The 19402-nt window shown below is 42.3% G+C and overlaps 1 protein-coding gene across 2 annotated transcripts in view; it reads right to left on the bottom strand.

Moving 5' to 3' along the window:
* Positions 1–19402, bottom strand: part of LOC122792251 (solute carrier family 22 member 13-like) — a 542188-nt gene that overhangs the window by 299756 nt on the left and 223030 nt on the right. For both annotated transcript variants that reach the window (XM_044060001.1, XM_044060002.1), the window contains exon 3: positions 7006–7160. In XM_044060001.1, coding sequence (XP_043915936.1) covers positions 7006–7160 — 155 coding nt within the window. The remainder of the gene's footprint in view (positions 1–7005; positions 7161–19402) is intronic.

The raw sequence follows: 19402 nt of genomic DNA, 5'->3' as shown, positions 1-19402 counted from the left end.
AGACAGGTCAAAGGGCAAAGCAGAGAACTGAAAATACAAGGAAGGAACACAGAATTGTGAAATTTTCCTGACAAGGGAATGGATGGGAATATGAATTTAGGCATCCTTGAGATGCAGAGATACCAGAAAAGCCTGAGTAGAAAAAGGGGAAAAAAGTCTGAAGAGACAACATTCAGAAGGAAGGAACCTTGAAAAAGACGCTGAGCTGAGAAAGGTCTAGAAGTTATCTCAAAGTGCCATCCTTTCTGGGAACCAAAAACATTCTGAAATAAACCCCCCTCCCTATCTGGGCAGGAGGCACAGCTTGAATGGTGCCCTTCACCAAAAGAGAATTGAGCACCTCTGGAAAAGAGGAAATTGTTCCCATGGAGGTTGAGGGATGTACAAAAAGGGAGGAAGAGATTTCCAAATCATGAAATATCCTTGACAGAATCCAAGAGACTGTTGTAATTTTTAACCAATTTGGAAAATTCAGGTAAAGACGGAGGTTCAGGTAAAGATGGAGGGATACGGGAACCAGACTGAGGGGAAGGGGAAGCAAACTGTCAAGTGGAATCTGGCTTTAACTGAAAAACAGGTTTCTGGGAGGTAGGAGTTTGAGTAGACTTAGCATGAGACATAAGTCTAGAACCCTTTTGTCCCCTTAGGTGGATTTCAAGACTGCATGTGAACAAAAGCCGATTTTGATGGGTAATTCCTCTGAAACTTAGGAACATGAGAAACAAAAGTATGTTTCAACTCCTGCAAAGCTTTACCCTCATCCTGGAGAGACTAGAAAAGTTCCCCAGCAGCAGCACCATAAATATTTATTACCCAAAGGAGCATCCAAAAGTTTAGCTTTAATGTCATCAAGAAAAGCATGAAGATGAAGCCAAGAATAATGCCTCATAATGGAACCAAAGACAGCAGTGCTGGAGGAGGTATCAGATGCATCAGAGCTGCATGTGATAGAGTGTCAAGCAACTTGAGAGGTAGAGCCCAATGGGCAAAGGACAGAAGCCTTCCCCCTCAGATTCAGGAAGGTCAGAAACCACTTTAGAAACCTGGAAAAAGAGGGCCAAAACATACCTGGCCATATGAGTCTGGTAGCTGATGGCCTGAAAGGATAAAGTGGCAGTAGTAAAGGCCTTCTTGCCCAGCCTCTCCATGGCTCTACTATCATACCTCTCAACCTCTTAGAGCAAAAAATCTGGACAAAGCCTAAAATGATGGGGGGACAAATAGGGATAGATTTTAAATATTGCTCTTACAAGCTTAGAAAGTTGATAGAATAATAGGTTTTGCATTAGCATGAATTTTCTGAATGATGTGGAGTCTTAAACTTAAATGTTTGTCATTATTTAATGACTTCAATCCTCAACTATTTGCCAGAAAAGTACAGATTTTAGGAGGAACACACCAAAAATATGAGGCAAAAATCTGTCCATTCTACAAAAATGTGTACAGTTTAGAGGTATGCCTACTATCCTTATCTGAAGGAAGTAACTTGGTATAGGGCAACAGCTTGTAGGGCTTGTCAGAGGATCAAGGATGATGCATTCTATGGCTTTCAGACAGGACTAGTAAGTCTGATGGGTCTATAATTGCTTGTGCCAGTGGTGGGGCCACCCTTATGAAAATGATATCATCACCACAGTGCGCCATTAATCAGGAACATAACCAGTGGCAATGTTTAGATTTAACAACTTAAGGAGGGTATCAGCAAGCACCTGTTTGACACTATAAGATAACATGGAATGTTGTTAGGACACATTGAAGAAGTATTTTTGGTCTTGGAGACCAGTTTAAGGATATGGTCCTTGCAGATAGTGGGGGTGGGAATGACTATGGTATGATTGAGGTGGGGATAATAATTTCAGAGGGGAAATTTTCAGCAAACCTGTTAGCCAATATGTTGGAGATGTCATTAGGATTTGAATAAGATACATCATTATAGATAAGTTTTGAGCAATGAAGTGAATCACTAACAATGCCGAAGAAGGGCTTATAATAATCCTTAGGCTCAGAAGCAAGTTTGTGTTCATGTGAGGTTTTGCTGGTCTTAATAGTTGCCTTCATTCTCTTGGGAAAGTATTTTATATCCTCTTTTTGACAAGAGGTTCTGGCTATAGAAGGTAATCTAAGCAGTTTCTTCCTTCTGTTGTAAAGTTACTTTATATATAATGAACATCCCAGGGTTTGTTACTGATTTTGCGAATACATTTGGGCCTGGTGGGCACAGCCCTAGCAATGCATTTATCTAAATGAGCATAAAGATCCTTTGCATAGGCAGCTGCATATCCCAGTTTCATTTTGGGGTTAGCATACAAAAATTTTGTGATTTCATCACACACGTTAAAAGTTAGCTTTCTGAAGTCTGTAAATAGCATAGTATTGGTAAACATGGGATAGGATATTCTAAGAGTAAAGTTAACCAGACAGTGAGCAAACATAACAACTGAGGGGCCAACCATGTGCAGGGAGCAGGCAGAAGCAGAGTTTGTGAAAACTAGGTCCAGGCTTTTTCCATTCCTGGTTGGGTTAAAGGCAATTTGATCCATGGAATTCTTGTTCAGCAAATATTAGAAAAGTTTTGCATGCTCAGCATTATATGTATAATTACTCCTGCCTATGGGGGGGGGGGGGGGGGGGTAGTTGAAGTCACTGTGGATTAGAAATCCATCTCAAATAGGGATATTTTATTGGAAAGCTAGGAACTTTTCATGGTCACATAGGGCCATGGAGGGGGATCTGTGACAAGCTATAATTTGAAGGTCTGACTTACCTAGTGGAAGGTGGAGTTCAATGAGCTCACTTGGATTTCACTGGATATCACTTTGGAAGGGATGAAATCCCTGACATAAATTGGGACACAGTGAGTCTGAAGGCATAATAGGCACTTCACCTGGGCCCAGAGATGGTGTTTTCATTGCATTTGAACCACGTCTCTGTCACAACACAAACGTGGACTTGTTCCAGATGTAGTAGTGCCTCCAGATTAAGGTCTGTTATTTAGACTGCTGGCATTGAGAAGTGCCACTTTGATGTTATCTGACTTATGATTTCATTTGTTGGTTAAGGTGGAATGTTTTTAAATGAACTCTGCCTAAAAAAGGCACAATGGAGGTAACAAATGATTTGGCCAGTGTTTGGAAGCTCCTGTATGAGAAATGTAGACCAGCCTTGACAAAGCAAGTAGGATTGTGGATCTCCTCGTCCCATGGTGGCACATACCGGAACCCACAAGATGGAGAAAAAACTTAATGACTGAAAGGTACCACTAAATAAATGATTATATATCACCACAAGCTTTCACACCAATGTGCTTTTTCAAGCATTAGAATACAAAGCCAAAAAATGGAGCACATATAAATAGAAATCTTTCTCAGTCAAGTGACATCCATTAACCAGTAACTGACCATGTCAGCAGGTCTGTGCAGGGTCATACAATTCTGCTCAGGTCACCAAAAACTGGTTAGTTCCATTCATTTAAGAAAGGAAAGAAGAAGGATTTTTTACACTGATGACTAAGGGAAACTTAACTAAACCACAGTTCAGCTACAACTAAGAAGACAGCTGATTTCAGTATAAATAACGCGGGTAGAAAAAGTCAAGACCAGTGAAAAACACCATTTCCAATGGTTCATAGTCTTGATAATTCATAGTTTTAGGTTACACCAACATATAAAATGTATGCTATTGCTATATAGTGACCTTGACTGCTAGGATACATATCAAGTTTGTAATTTTGTCGAAAATTAAATGGCATAAAACTGAATTGCCTAATGGCAATATAAAGCAATTGGTTGTCCCTATGTGTATATGACTATTTTTCTAAAACAGTTCAAATTTTTCCAGCAGAATTCTAAGAAAATATGTAATGGCACACATCTATTGACTGCACTTAGCTGGCAATTTCAGTTATAAAGAACCAGAGATTCATCTTTGTCTTTTGCATGTCATTTCATGTCTGCCTTTTGTTTTGCAGTGGTTTTGACATACTTCCAGAGAAAGAAAAAGGTTTGTTGTCAATATTATTTTCTTTGGTTTGCCATTATGAGAAAAAATGCTCTTAAGCACATTCATTACTGCAGCATTTGTTGTGTCTTTTAATAAAATAATTTTGGGAACTTGAAGTAGTAGTCTGTACATGTTTATAGTGTGTGTACTTATCTTATACTGGAGTAGTTCAGTACCAGGTTTATGCCATATCAGTGTGATATTTCCCTGATGTCATGTGAGATAATTTCTTCTTTAATATTTTATTATTAATTGTTGAACAAATCCAGTTTTGCAGCAGACATCTTAGATCTAAACAAAACATCCCGTGAAGTGATATGTGTAAACTGTTCGGTTTACAGATAAGTTACTATGCAAAGATCAAAACAAAACATCTCCTGAAGTGATATCTCTAAATGCTTCAGTTTTCAGATAAGTGACTATGCAACTGCAGAGACTTTGAAAGTTTAATTGTGGACTTGGTGAGCTCAGTTCATTTTCTCTGTATTACTTACAGATGTGGTTAATTGGTGCCTATTTTTAATGTTACCCTGTATCTGCCACAATTTTGCACACATCATCATCATCATCTTCTTTCAGCTGTTCCCGTTAGGGGTCGCCACAGCGGATCATCTGTTTCCATTTCTTCCTGTCCTCTGCATCATGCTCTTTCACACCAACCGCCTGCATGTCCTCTCTCACCACATCCATAAACCTTATCTTAGGCCTTCCTCTTTTTCTCTGACCTGGCAGCTCCATCCTTAGCATCCTTTTCCCAATATACCCAGCATCCCTCCTCAGCACATGCCCAAACCAATGCAATCTCGGCTCTCTTGCTTTGTCTCCAAACTGTCCAACCTGAGCTGACCCTCTAATATACTGATTCCTAATCCTGTCCATCCTAGTCACACCCAGTGCAAATCTTAACATCTTTAACTCTGCCACATCCAGCTCTGACTCCTGCCTTTTCGTCAATGCTACCGTCTCCAACCCATATAACATAGCTGGTCTCACTTCCCTCTTGTAGACCTTCCCTTTCACTCTTATTGGTACCCGTCTGTCACAAATCACTCCTGACACTCTTCTCCACCCATTCCACCCTACCTGTACTCTCTTCTTCACCTCTCTTCCACACTCACCATTACTCTGAACTCTTGATCCCAAGTACTTAAACTCATCCACCTTTACCAACTCTACTCCCTGCATCCTCATCATTCCTCTAGCCTCCCTCTCATTTACACACATATATTCTGTTTTAGCCCTGCTGACCTTCATTCCTCTCCTCTCTAAAGCATATCTCCACCTCTCCAGGGTCTCCTCAACCTGGTCCCTACTCTCACTACATATCACAATGTCATCTGCAAACATCATAGTCCACGGGGCCTCCTGTCTAATCTCATCTGTCAACCTGTCCATCACCACTGCAAATAAGAAAGGGCTCAGAGCTGATCCTTGATGTAATTCCACCTCCACCTTAAATATATCTGTCACTCCCACCGCAGTCCTCACCAATGTCATACTACCCTTGTACATATCCTGTACCACTCTTACATACTTCTTTGCCACTCCCGACTTCCTCATACAATACCACAACTCCTCTCTAGGCACCCTGTCATATGCTGTCTCTAAGTCCACAAAGACACAATGCAACTCCTTCTGACCTTCTCTGTATTTCTCCAGCAACACTCTCAGAGCAAATATTGCATCTGTAGTGCTCTTTCCTGACATGAAACCATACTGCTGATCACTAATCATCACCTCCCTTCTTAACCTAGCTTCCACTACTCTTTCCCATAACTTCAAGCTGTGACTGATTAGTTTTATCCCTCTGTAGTTACTGCAGCTCTGCACATCACCCTTATTCTTAAAGATAGGTACCAAAACACTTTTTCTCCACTCCTCAGGCATCCTCTGACTTTCCAAAATTTCATTAAACAATCTGGTTAAAAATTCCACTGCCATTTCTCCTAAGCACCTCCATGCTTCCACTGGTATGTCATCTGGGCCAATAGCCTTTCCATTCTTCATCCTCTTCATAGCTGTCCTTACTTCCTCCTTGCTAATCTGTTTCACTTCCTGATTCACTATCCCCACATCATCCAACCTTCTCTCTCTCTCATTCTCTTCATTCATCAGGCCTTCAAAGTACTCTTTCCATCTACTCAACACACTCTTCTCACTTGTGAGTACGTTTCCCTCACTGTCCTTTATCGTCCTTACCCGCTGCACATCTTTCCCAGCTCTGTCCCCCTGTCTAGCTAATCGGTACAGGTCCTTTTCTCCCTCTTTAGTGTCCAATCTCTCATACAACTCTCTATATGCCTTATCCTTAGCCTTCGCCACCTCTCTCTTTGCCATGCGCCTCATCTCCTTATACTCATGTCTACTGTCTTCATCTCTTTGACAATCCCACTTCTTCTTCGCCAGCCTCTTCCTCTGTATACTCTCCTGTACTTCCTCATTCCACCACCATGTCTCCTTGTCCTCCTTCCTCTGTCCAGATGTCACACCAAGCACCTTCCTAGCAGCCTCCTTTACTAGCTCTGCTGTAGTTACCCAGCTATTCGGTAACTCTTCATTGCCTCCCAGTGCCTGTCTTAACTCTTCCTGAACTAATTTTGCACACATAACAATCACAATTTCACTTTCCTTTTGTTTGACCTTAGGCCGTTGTTATTCCCATTTAGCTCCTGCATATATTTACAGATTACTGTTTTTTACCCGGGTCTCACTGTCTTACATCGCATCACTTAATTTTCATTCCCCTCTTATTTTCCGTTCAATGAATAAAGGGGTAAATACTACTTTTGTTCCCTGCATTTCATTCTTTTTTTTTTTTGCTTATTTTTTATGCTGTTTGGGTGAGGGTTATGTGTGCAACAACTTTACACCAGTCAATAGCCTGCAACATGTGTTACTTATTCTTTGTTTCATTACAGTTTTATGACATGAAAAGAATGTGGAGCTTTACTACATGCTCCATAATATATAAAACAATGCAGATAGGGAACATAGAAATGAACTCACCTAGTGCAAAAACATTCATCATAGCTCCCTGAGTTACAGCCCCCAAGAGATAGCGCATGATGACATAAACATAAAAGTTGGGGGCAAAAGCTATTATCAGCCCAATTACTGCCTGCATCGGCATGCAGAAAAGGATTATGGCACGTCGTCCATACCTGGAGAAAAGAAATTTATACAAAATGTGAGTTGCCTGATAATTATTCCTTTTCTTTAATAATGCTTTCCTGTATTAGTTCACTTTAGCCAGAGCTTTAAAACCATCCCAAGAAAAGTTAAGTTTTCCTTGGCAAAATATAACAATAATAAACACAAGTAAACTGTAAGAAGGCAGACAATAACTTTACTACCTATTTTTCGTTAGCTTACTGTGAGAGAAGCCATAGCATTTAACTGCCAAAAAAGTATAAATTATTTGTCATTAGTTTACATACACTTCCTGTCTTCTAGTTAAATATACAGACACATTTTAGTTTGTATTTCATGAAAAGTCACAAGACAACCATCAAGAATGATATGATTGTGGTATACTAAACTCTCAGTTTACATTTTTAAATGATTTCTTATTCAGTAGTTCTGTATTTTGTCATCGATCTTCACAGCAATACAATGACCATGAATGTAGTCCGGTGACCAAGATATGCCACCGGTTTAGTCCTGCATGGAAGTGGCCGCTTAGGAGCAGGATGGCAGCGTATCATGCATATTAATGAATGTGTGCTGCCTGAGCTCCTAATCTTACATGGAGCATGTAAGAGTGCAGGGGAAGTGTCTGAGAGCAGAGCTCTCAGAATATACACGCCCCTGCAATGAAGAACAGCAGACAAGTCAGAAAAGAATGAACGAGACCGCTCATAGGTGTATGTATACCCCCAGCAACAGCGTCCCACATGTACAAGGGCAATAGTTAAAACAACAAATATAAAGATGTTTTTTTTTTTTTATGAAACAGATTAAATTTAACCGTATGTGCGCGGGTTTGCCCATCGCTTAGCTATGGTTAATGCAGCTTAAATGGCAGAAGAGGATAAAAAGCAAGACAAATGTAAATGAAGCAGTACAGCAATAGTGTAGTGGGCAGAGCATTCGCCTTATAACAGTCATTCCTGGTTCGAGTCCCACTGCAGTGCATTCCATTTTCCATGTCAAATCACTTTATGACCAATATTTTTCGTTGCATAACCTACTAAATAACATATATTTGTGAACTGGAGTACTGCATTAAATGCAGATGTGAGGTGTCAGTGTCATAACGTTGCAAAGTCCACAGATAATACATGTGCCCCATACAGTACATCTACACAGGAATCAGGAATACAAACGGAAGGTAAAATGTGTAATGAATGATAACTCCATACAGCTTCCAAATCCCCCACCTTCCCAAGAACCATTAGACATTACTGTCTAAATTCATGCAGTGGTAAGTAGGAGTAAACAATAGTAAGCAAGTGTAAGCACTATTAAGCAGTAGTAAGCGGGAGTAAGCAATATCTAACCACTAGTAAGCAGGTTTAAGCCCTTTTGCATGGGGATAAGCAATGCACACACAGGTTAAGCAATATTGAAGCTAACTCTCTGTAAGCATATTTATCTAGAAATTAGCAGTGCTTACCCTCATGCAAACCCGCTTACAAGTGCTTAAAAGTGCCTTAATCACTCTGTATCCAAATGTCGCTGTTCTGCCCAGCAACAAAATAAAACAGCCTTTGCAGGACTTGAACCTAGGACCCTATATACTATAGTCATAGTAGTTAACCACTAAGTCATCACAGCAGTACATAAGATTGCGGTATCACCAAACAAATCCTCACTATAGTAAAATCAAACTGAATATGTGAAAGGAATCTATATACAGTCTTATGTTCTATAACCTACTACAAAACTTAAATATGTGAACTGGAGTACTGACGTAAGCCCAGATGTGAGGTGTAATTGTAATAGAGTGTTGAAGTCCCCTATTAAACACAAGGACCCCATACAGTGTAAGTACACATGAATCATGGATACCAGACATATATTTAATATGTAATGAATAATAAATCAATACCAAAAAGCAAATATAATGCAAAGTAAATATTAAGCAATGCTAAGCATTGCACAGGCCAGCTTAGAAGGTGTAAGCAATGTGTAGGCCAGCTAACTCAATTTGCCCAGTGGTATACTGCTTTAAACAATGCCAACCTTAAGTAAGCAGGTTTGCCCATAGCTTAGCCTTTTCTAAACCATCCAATCATGGCAAAGTGTGGGAAATCGGCCCTATTTAAACCCAACAGGTGGGAATACATCTCAAAACTGGTTTTAGCTTCCCCTTGCATGCACCATGTCTGGAATGGGAGAGGGAGTGTGCTTTTGGGCGCAGCAGTGGGGCATCCAGGAGTCCAGCATCATGGCAGGACTCCTTGTCAAAGACCATGAGCAAAGACTGCTACAGGGCCAGTACCAGGGTTCCCAATATAAAGCGGAAGCCTGGGACCATCTCAAATGTGACCTCACCAGTGCCACTGGCAAACCCCAAACTGGTGAGCAGGTCAGGCATCACTATGCTGACCTGAAGCGGTGAAAGGGGGATCTCTTGGATCAGTGGATTCAAGAGGCTAGGACAACAGGGGAGGTCCCAGCTGTGTGTAAGTATCACTCCACTACCTGTTTAATAATTGCCAGGTCATGTATATTATGGATAGGTATGGCTAAATATTCCTCTTATGTCCTTCACAGTGGCAAGTGAGTGGGCTGTGAACCAGGAGGCCCATGGCTGTTGTTTGGAGAGGTTGTGACGCGAGGCAGGTTAGTAATACTCTTGCATGTACTGTCATAGGAAATAAATCTAACTGTATTAGTAAGTCAATTGCCTGTATAAAACCTGTATTGTATAAGGCAAGTTCTGCATACACCAGAGAATATGGCAGGAAGAGTCTCATATAGGTTGTATGTAAATGAAAGCATAATAGCCTGACAATGAAGGTCTAACTGCTGGACTGCATGTGTTTACTCTGGTATCATATGGCAATGTAGATTTGCAATCACTTAATAGTACTGTTGTATTAAGCACTGTTACCCACACTGTGCAACATAAATTAAAAATGTGTTGGAATGTCTGTATATGACTGGTGTAATCCCACAGGTCAGCTAGTACAACTGGAAGAGACATAGACAGAAAACAGTAAAAAGACAAACAGCAAAATCAAAATAGCACAAACAACTGAGATGTGAACTGTTGTAGTTTTAGCACACACAGCCATGGTTCAAATCCTGGGAGTGGTAGTAGTCTGCATACAGAATCATACTCCAAAACTGTACAGATATGTCCTGAATGTCCACTATATTGGCCCATATCTGCTGCCTGGGATGATCCCAGATGTATAGGCTGCAAACAAGAAATACAACTGATTGTCGCACATCTATAAGAACAAATGTGTCACTCTAGCAACTCCCCAAACTGTTATGAGAGTAATAAGCCAAGTATGTCCCATCTACACCCCCATGTTGCCAAGCTGTGACCAGAGTGTGTACAGTAACAGAGTGAGATGTAAGTGCATAATACTAATGTAAAACTGGTACTTTGTGTGGCAACAGTCAGGTACTGCTAACAAACATTGGTCCCACAGGTACGTCAGATACGAACACTGTGTCAAGATATAAAAGACTGATACCCTATACTGGTACTGTTTACTCTGGTATTGTATGGCATTGTGAGTGTTGCAGTTGCTCTGAATAATAAGGTATCACTGATCACTGTCACCCACACTGAGCTACATAATATAACTGTTAGGAAATCCAGTATAAGAGTGTTATAAGTCACTAAAGGTTGAAGAGGGCAATAGTCTACACATGTCTCGGTTCACCTGCATGTGGTCAAGACATGGCCAGAGTCTGTGCAAAAAGAGATGGACAGGTATGTGGATAACATCAACCTGCAATCAGGGAGTATGTGTAGAAACAGTGTTAACAAACAATTCCTCCACAGGTATACCAGGTAAGAGGTGTATACTGCAGGCAAAACCAATTCATGTATATAGTTGTCAACAGCCATATCACTGTCCAAACTAAGGCAATAGGGTAGTGTAGTAATACTTGTAAGGTACAGATAACAGCACTGACTAGGAAAGTAATGTGAACTACAGGAATATGCTAGTTGTTAATTGACATCTTTCTCCCCAGCCACCATATCTCCAACAATACACTAAATACCCACCTCAATTGGTACAAGATGACTTCACTGTCATGTTGGGACATATGTCCTATTGTTTGATAATTATTTAAATCTGTTTCTATGCATGTGCTATGTTGAAATACTCCAACATTGGTGGCATGGTGCCATCAATGTACCTGCATCCTGTTGTTATTACCACTGTGGTCCAATATATGCATTTGTTCCGTTTGCTATGCAACTGTTCCATATCTGGTGTCTGGGTTAATATGAATATCTATGTATGATGTCATACCTAATCCCGGGATGTCTTGCTATTACTAACCCACATATGTTGATAAACCATAAACACAATAGCATGTATGGGAATGTGGGTCCCAGCGGACCCATCTGTCCCACCTCAGCTGGCTGTGGCACCGGGCACCAGCATGTCTGGGGCCCAACCCGGGATCTCTTTGTCCATTGGTCCTGCACCACCTTCGGGTGGAACCACCTCAGGGGATGGGGCTCACCCCCCAGGAGCGAGCACAGACAGGAACCTGTTACCCATCGCCAGGTCTGGGTCATGGTGCGTAGCGAGCTCAATCAGCAGTTTGGAGATCTGCTATGCCAGCTCTAGGGCCGCATGTCACTGCTAGAGGGTTGGACTGGCTCTCCGACTCAGCCCCCAGCACAGCCACCTTCGAGGCTGTGAAGGTGCAGTGGTGACTGCCCATGTGTGAGGACCTCACTCCCACTGTTTCCACTAGGGGGCTCATGGGCTTCTGATTTCCCAACACCCCTCCCCATTAAGGTGTTTACCCCCCACGTGTGTCATATACCACCCCTGTATGCATCTTGTTTGTCTTGTCTGTTAACCTATCTAACCTACCTCACCAAATATACCTACTATCCCTCCCCAACATCCCACTCTCACCTGAAAAAAAAAGGGCAATCTGTTCTCCAAAAAAAAAAATCTCGCCATACATAACTCTGATGTTTTCACAAACATATCATCCAGCACAGTCATTCAACAGTGCAGGAAATGTATTTAAACATGTAGGTGTATGTGTGTGTGTGTGTGTGTGTGTGTGTGTGTGTGTGTGTGTGTGTGTGTGTGTGTGTGTGTCTGTGAGTGTTTATATATATATTCATATCTAAATAGATATAACATATCTATATATGTATATATATATATATATATATATATATATATATATATATATATATATATATATATACATATACATATATATCTAAATATATACATATATACATACATATGCATACATCTATAGATATATATGTCTACATCTATATGTCTATATATATTGTATTATATGTAAGCATACATATATATCTATATAGGTATATGCAAACATATGTCTATAGATATAAAAGATAACATAACAAATACATATATGTCCACATGCACCGTTAATGGGGGTGAGGGGGCCCAAACAACATACGTCTTGTACGTATAGATATTTCCCCCCACAGCCAAACACGTCTGCCCTGCAATACAACACCAACTGTTGCAAATCCCAAAACCAGGACCTGACACAACATGGGCACAAGATGTTAACAGTACTCCATCCCACCTGTATGATGTCAGGCTGGTAGCAGTAACATATCATGCAGTACAATCTGGATACCATAGGGAATGTACAATGTGGAAGCAATCAACATTCCTAAGATACATATACACAGACACATATATGCATATATATATATATATATATATATATATATATATATATATATATACACACACATATATATAGATGTAACTACACATGCACACACAGAGATATGTATAGGAAGATACATATGTAGAAGGTGCACACAATACGGAACAGCCACTATGCCTACAGTTGGCACCTTACCAACTGGACACTGTATGAGCCGCCCATATGAATGACAATTGTTGCCTGCAACATATACCCACAGAGAGGCAAAGGATATAACACCACACACAGGTTTGCATACATGGGAAAGCTTTATTTGTGTACTATTGCAGTTGTATATGCCATGTCATATAGCTGTTTAGACTTTGACATACATATAAACAGAGTAATGCAACTGTTAAACAGTTATATTAATACAGTACTCTGGAAAGGTTTATATATGTTGCTGTCCAGGCCGAGGCCTTCAAGTAGTACAATAGTAAAGACAGACTGGGCCACAGAATAACAATCAATCAACAGTAAGTAATGCAGATGTATAGTACAGCAGCCTCTATCTACACTCTGTACACAATTCCTAGGGGGTAAAGACCTCATCTGACACAATGGGATGCATCTGTTACATAACAAGGCATAACTTACACCATCACAATCACACAGACAAACAGAACAGTCTGTATGGCAGGAAGCAGTAGGCCTGCATTTACCTAAGGTGAATTGTATGGTAATGTACATCCAGATACCTTAAGGCAGCTTACCCCTGTTACCCCCACATGTTGTAACAGCCTAGGTTAGTTATGGGGCATCTCCCCCCATGGACTGAATAATATAGGGCCATATACCACTGTTACATACACTGGCCTCTGCAGTGCATAAGGGCACACATGTGTTGTGTAGATGAAGCCCACACATATATGGACCCAACCCCACAGCATGTGTGGGGGCCACAACAGAAGTGGACTGATGGCAGGAATGGCAGCATAACATACTCACAGCCCACTTCATAACAACCCCTTACAGCATGTCATATGTACAAAGCCTGGTATGTAGGTGGAGGCCAGAGGCCGGAACACAGACCCATATGTGAAATACTGTTGTCATACACTAAGCAAGTCGCTGGTGTTACAGGATAGTCTGCAACATACCCTTAGTCAGGAATATGATGTTAGAAACAGAAATGGATGTAGCCATGTACTGATAGCACTCAACACGCACACTGCCAGTGATATATCTGACACAAGACCTGTGTGGTGGACAGACAAAACATCATAGGCACACCTCTGGCCATCAAGTGGATAGGCCCACAGTTGAGAGCTATGCAGACAGACTGCATTCCAAGTTAAATTAGTATGTACACACAAACCCTGTAACACAGGTGCTATACAATGCATACAACACTACTCACACTCTGTCTGTAGTTCTGGAACCTCCTACAAATATGGAGCTGGCCTGAGTGTGCAGGTTCTCTTGTAAGAGGTATTGCTACCTGCTGTCTGTAACACTGCTGCCCACACACAGGAAGGATGTCCACCATACAGGACAGGTAAAGGGACCACGCTCACATGATGTAAGGATTTATAGTAGTTGGTTGCCATGACAGTGGTAATTGGAAGTACTACACAGCATGATGCATGGAGGTAACAAGTGGAAGACACTGATTGGTGCAGAGGCCATCACCTGATCATGTGCATCACCTACAAAATCCATGCTGCAATCTATTCAAAGCAGCTCAATCCATTTACTGGAGAGAGACCGAGATAGAGAGAGAGAGTGAGTAAGTGAAAGGCAGAAACAAACGCAACAACAAAAAAAAGAAAACCATCCACAAACTATCCGGAAGAGACATCATTCCCACAACAGGTATATGATGTATATATGCATGTAATTGACTGTAGTACTTGGTCCATAATAATGGGATAGATGATGTGGAATGATTTATATGGGCTATTAGGTGTTGTTGTTGTAATGATGTTCAGCTGAACAAATGCTAAGGACAATAGAGCCTATCACTGTGGGTAGTGGGTCATACCCATCCACTGTGCAGAGCAGCACTGACTGATAAGATGTAAGCCATCATAGTGCATGTTGTGTAATGGGAAACATGTATATTACTGTGGCCAATAGCTGGTGGTGGAAGTAATGCCATAATGATGGGCACGTGGGTTCCACAGCTCACCTCTTGCAGGATACTCAGGTTAAGCTGTATTGTAGCATGCTGGAATGCCATAGGTGTGTAATATGGTTACCTGCAATCTGGCCCTACATATACCTCCCTAATGTCAGGCTGTGTCCATATGTGACACCTGTCTGTGTTGTAGCAAGGCAGAACAGTACAGCTGTGCATGAAGGTGTTGTGAGATTGTGGACCTGATGTCTGAATGTACTCCATATATAGGTATGCATATGTGTACACACACACACACACTCACACACCCACACACACACACACACACACACACACACACACACACACACACACACACACATATATATATATATATATATATATATATATATATGCACACACACACACATACATGGATGTCCACAAATATACAGATACCCATGTGTAGACATATATATAAGCACATATATACAACATCATATATATCTACACATATATAGATATATACCTATATGCACATGTCTACATATATACAAACACACACACAAACATATATGTATGTAAATACATGTCCCCTATATTACCACCACAGTGCTGCATGCTATGTGTGAGGGAACAGCACACATAGCAATACACACAGATATCTACATGTGTGTGCAACATGGACGGGTATGTCACATATGAACCCATTGTTGGGACCACATTGCCCTTGTCTGTGAAGTATGGAATGGGAATATGAGGAAGTATGGCAGGTATAATTGTGGAGGTGGTCAGGGCTGGTAGATATAGAGGACAGCCTACAGGGGTAGTATGTGACACTTGTCATGGGTAAACACCCTGGATAGTGTTTGTGGTATGTGATGTGGAAGCCCCATGGGCCCCAATATGGACACAATTGGAACAAGCCTACCACCCACTGCTACTCACAACAGCAGTCCACGTCCCGAAGGTACCTGGCCTGGAGACCAAGCAGTAGGAGCATGTGGACCCTGTGAATGTTTACTGAGTGCCTCAAGGTAATGCAGCACATCCCACATGTGTCTGTGGAGCCCGTTATGGAACAGACCCTGGACCTGACCTTGGGGGGCAAGATCATGTCTGTGTGTGCCCCAGGGGGGGGGCTGGGGGACAACATCCCCTGAGTTGGTTCCGCCTGAAGATATTGCTGGACCAATACATGAAGAGGCCCCACCCCACATGTGATGTGGCCGGGGAACATGGGTAGATGAGTTTGGAGAGGTGGTTCTACTGGCCAATAGTACATAAACATGCTATTGTGTCACTGTTATAGAACATATGTGGGTAGTAATAGTCAACACAATCCTGGAACATGTCCAACAGCATGCATAGACATCCCCAATAACACAGAATGTCAGTTGTGCAGCAATCACATAGCAAGCATACCACAGGCATATATGTAACCATAATGGCCTTGACAATGGCATGCAGGTGAATAGTCTGTAACAGGCCAGCAATGATAGTGTCCACACAGGGAACATGGCTACAAACACATTGCATGGTGTGGTACAATACAATATCTGTCCCACTGGTAGGTAAGCTGTAGCCATACCTATTGTGTTGTGTGTACAGTTTGTTGTCACTAATATGGTAGGGGCTGACAGTGATGTGTATTAAGAACTGTGGTAACCTTGCTGCATGACTTGCTCACACCTGTTTCCATCTTTATGTCTTTCAGGCAAGATGTCACATGGAAGGCTTCTGGCTTACTCCGCTGCTGAGAACGACATTGTGGTAAACCACCTAATCCTGCACTACCCTGTCTTGTTTGGCCGGGCCACCCATGAGCAGCAGGAGCAGACCGCCCTGTGGAATGACCTAGTCCACAGGGTGAATGATGGACTGCACAACCGCAGTTATGAGCAGGTCCGGCATCATTGTTCTGAACTGCTTTGCAGTGTCTGTCAGCATGCTGCTGCAGTCTGGGGGGATCACCTTGCAACAGGAGGGCCATGCCATCCATCCCCCCCTGACACGTGTGGAGGAGCTCCTCGCCAGCCTCGTGGCACCTGCCCATCCACATAGCCAATAACTGTCAGACACCATTGTGGAGGTGGGTGCTACCCACACACCAGCTGAGGAGCGTGCAGGTAAGGCTACAGGGCACATCAGTAGACCACTGTTGTGTATACATCCACATCTGTACAGGTAGATCATGCATATCTGACGTCATAGATATAGTTTGTTGCTGCATAGTAGTGATAAACAGATGTGCATATGTGGTAGTATTGTGGACATGTACTGTTGATGTACTGTAATGCTGCACCAACCCTGTAACAATGCCACAGGTATGGCCACTGACTTTGCATCTCTCACCCTCTTATGTAGGTCCCTCTGGTATTCCACCAAGGCAGCAGCCTATAGCTGGTGAGTATGGTTTATGATGATGCTTGCCAATACACCGAGCATGTAATGGCTATGGTATATTCCATGCACACATCTAACACACCTATCCAAAAAGCATGCTGTACATGCATATGTATTGTTGCTGTTAAATGCACGGCATCACAGTAGTGACCATGATGGGGTATTGGAAGGGTATTTCAGACACCTGCAAGATAACTAACATCCTGTCATTGTGGAATGTGTCCTCAGGGAGAAACATAATGGTGGGAGACATGGCCTACAGTAGGGACATGTTTGAAACATCACCCGTATACAGTGCAACACCAGTGTATATACCTGTAGGACAATGGCAACTGTTACAGAGTTACACTATGGCACAACATATTACTGTGGTCCAAATTATCAGCTGGGACTAGGTTGTAACATGTGGTGTTCAGTGTATGGGACACTGCAAACTGACACATGAGTAGTCCTTACTTGTCAAGCATCTGCAAAAAGGCTGAAGGTGGGGGGGGGTGTCAGCATGACACACCTGTACACTGCAGCAGGGATCCTAAGGATGCTAAGAATGGCTGTATCTGCACATAGTCAGGTTCAGGAACTGTGGCAGACGTAACCCTACCCCCACAGCAATAGTGATGGCAGTATGTGAACACCAAGGTATGTGAACGTGAGTAGACCTTGCAATCATGCAGATTAGGGGGACATGTGTAGGGCAGACTGAACATACACTGGCAAATGAAGATGGCCCATGCTAGTATACCCCTGCCAGGGGTAGTGACTGCTGTAGTACACATAACAATAGGTGCAACAAACCATCATGATAAGGGTGTGCACACATATGCCCACATGGAGTATATGCCTCACGGTCAGCATCCGCACACCTAACACATTCTGTAGACACTGCATGTGAAAGTACAGGACATATTCCACATATTGGGCTCATGTACTGTTAATATATGCGGTGATGTGGTCCCATGGCAGATCAAGGAAGGGGGCATCATATCACTAAGGGTGTGTACACTCCCAATAGCCATGATATGCTCTGATGGTTGTCAGTGTAATAGCATTGGATTGGTCACACATGGTCCGCTGATGTTGAGAGCTGTAAATCAGACATCAGGCATTTACAAATGACATTTGTCCACATATCATCCCAGGTATGTGTTGCTGAAAAACATAGGGGCTGTGAGCATTAAAGCTGAAATAACTGACACAGTACTACACATTCAGTGATGGGTTGTACACCTGTGAGGTGTGGTGCACAGTACATGGCAGGGTGCAGAACAGGTGCACAGCAATACTGTGTACATGGGTGCAGTAGTATCCAGGGGAAGGGGCATCACCTAGTAACACAGCACATGCATCACACACATGTATACTGTTGCTAGCATGGATTGACTATAGCTGCACTGCATGCTGTTGTGTACCATATGTTATGCATGTTGACAGATGGGTAATAGGAGGATTGTGTGTACTATAATTGTGCAACTCACCTGTATGTCTGTGTGTGCATCCTGGTGGGTGGTTAGTTTGTCTGTAGGGTCAGTCTGGTGAAGCGGAGGGAGGTTGATGCATGTAGGATGCGTGTGTGCATGTGTGTGTTTTTGTGTGGGTGTCCATGTATGCACATGTGTGATTGTGGGGTTATTCATACAGCAGTACCTCACTTTGGGATCATGAAGTACATGGACATGGACTGCCACATGACACACCAGGAATCACAGGACAGCTGATAGTATAATAAGGTCTGTAGCATGGAACAGGCATTGAGAGGGAAGGTAGACACCAGGTATACCCTTAATATTGCATTCAGCAGAGAGGTCACTGACAACCCACGTATGCAGCACTACAGATGCATTGGGGATGTACTAGACAACACCAGTGAGTATTTCCATATATTACAGTTGTCACATGATAGGCTGATTGAGCAGCATATCTGGCATGTACTGAGCAATACATACACATGACACTCCAGTGCGTGATATTATGGAGTGAACATAGTAGCCCCTCACATGTAGGGGCCATGCTCATGATGTCCGGACATACACAGGGTGAACATTGAATGACAGCAGTGAGGCCATGTAAAACCACTCCACT

This window comes from Protopterus annectens, chromosome 1.part2, assembly GCF_019279795.1.
Source record: "Protopterus annectens isolate FY-2018-M chromosome 1.part2, PAN1.0, whole genome shotgun sequence".
NCBI classification, from domain to species: Eukaryota; Metazoa; Chordata; order Ceratodontiformes; family Protopteridae; genus Protopterus; species Protopterus annectens.
This window is presented reverse-complemented; position numbering and strand designations above follow the sequence as displayed.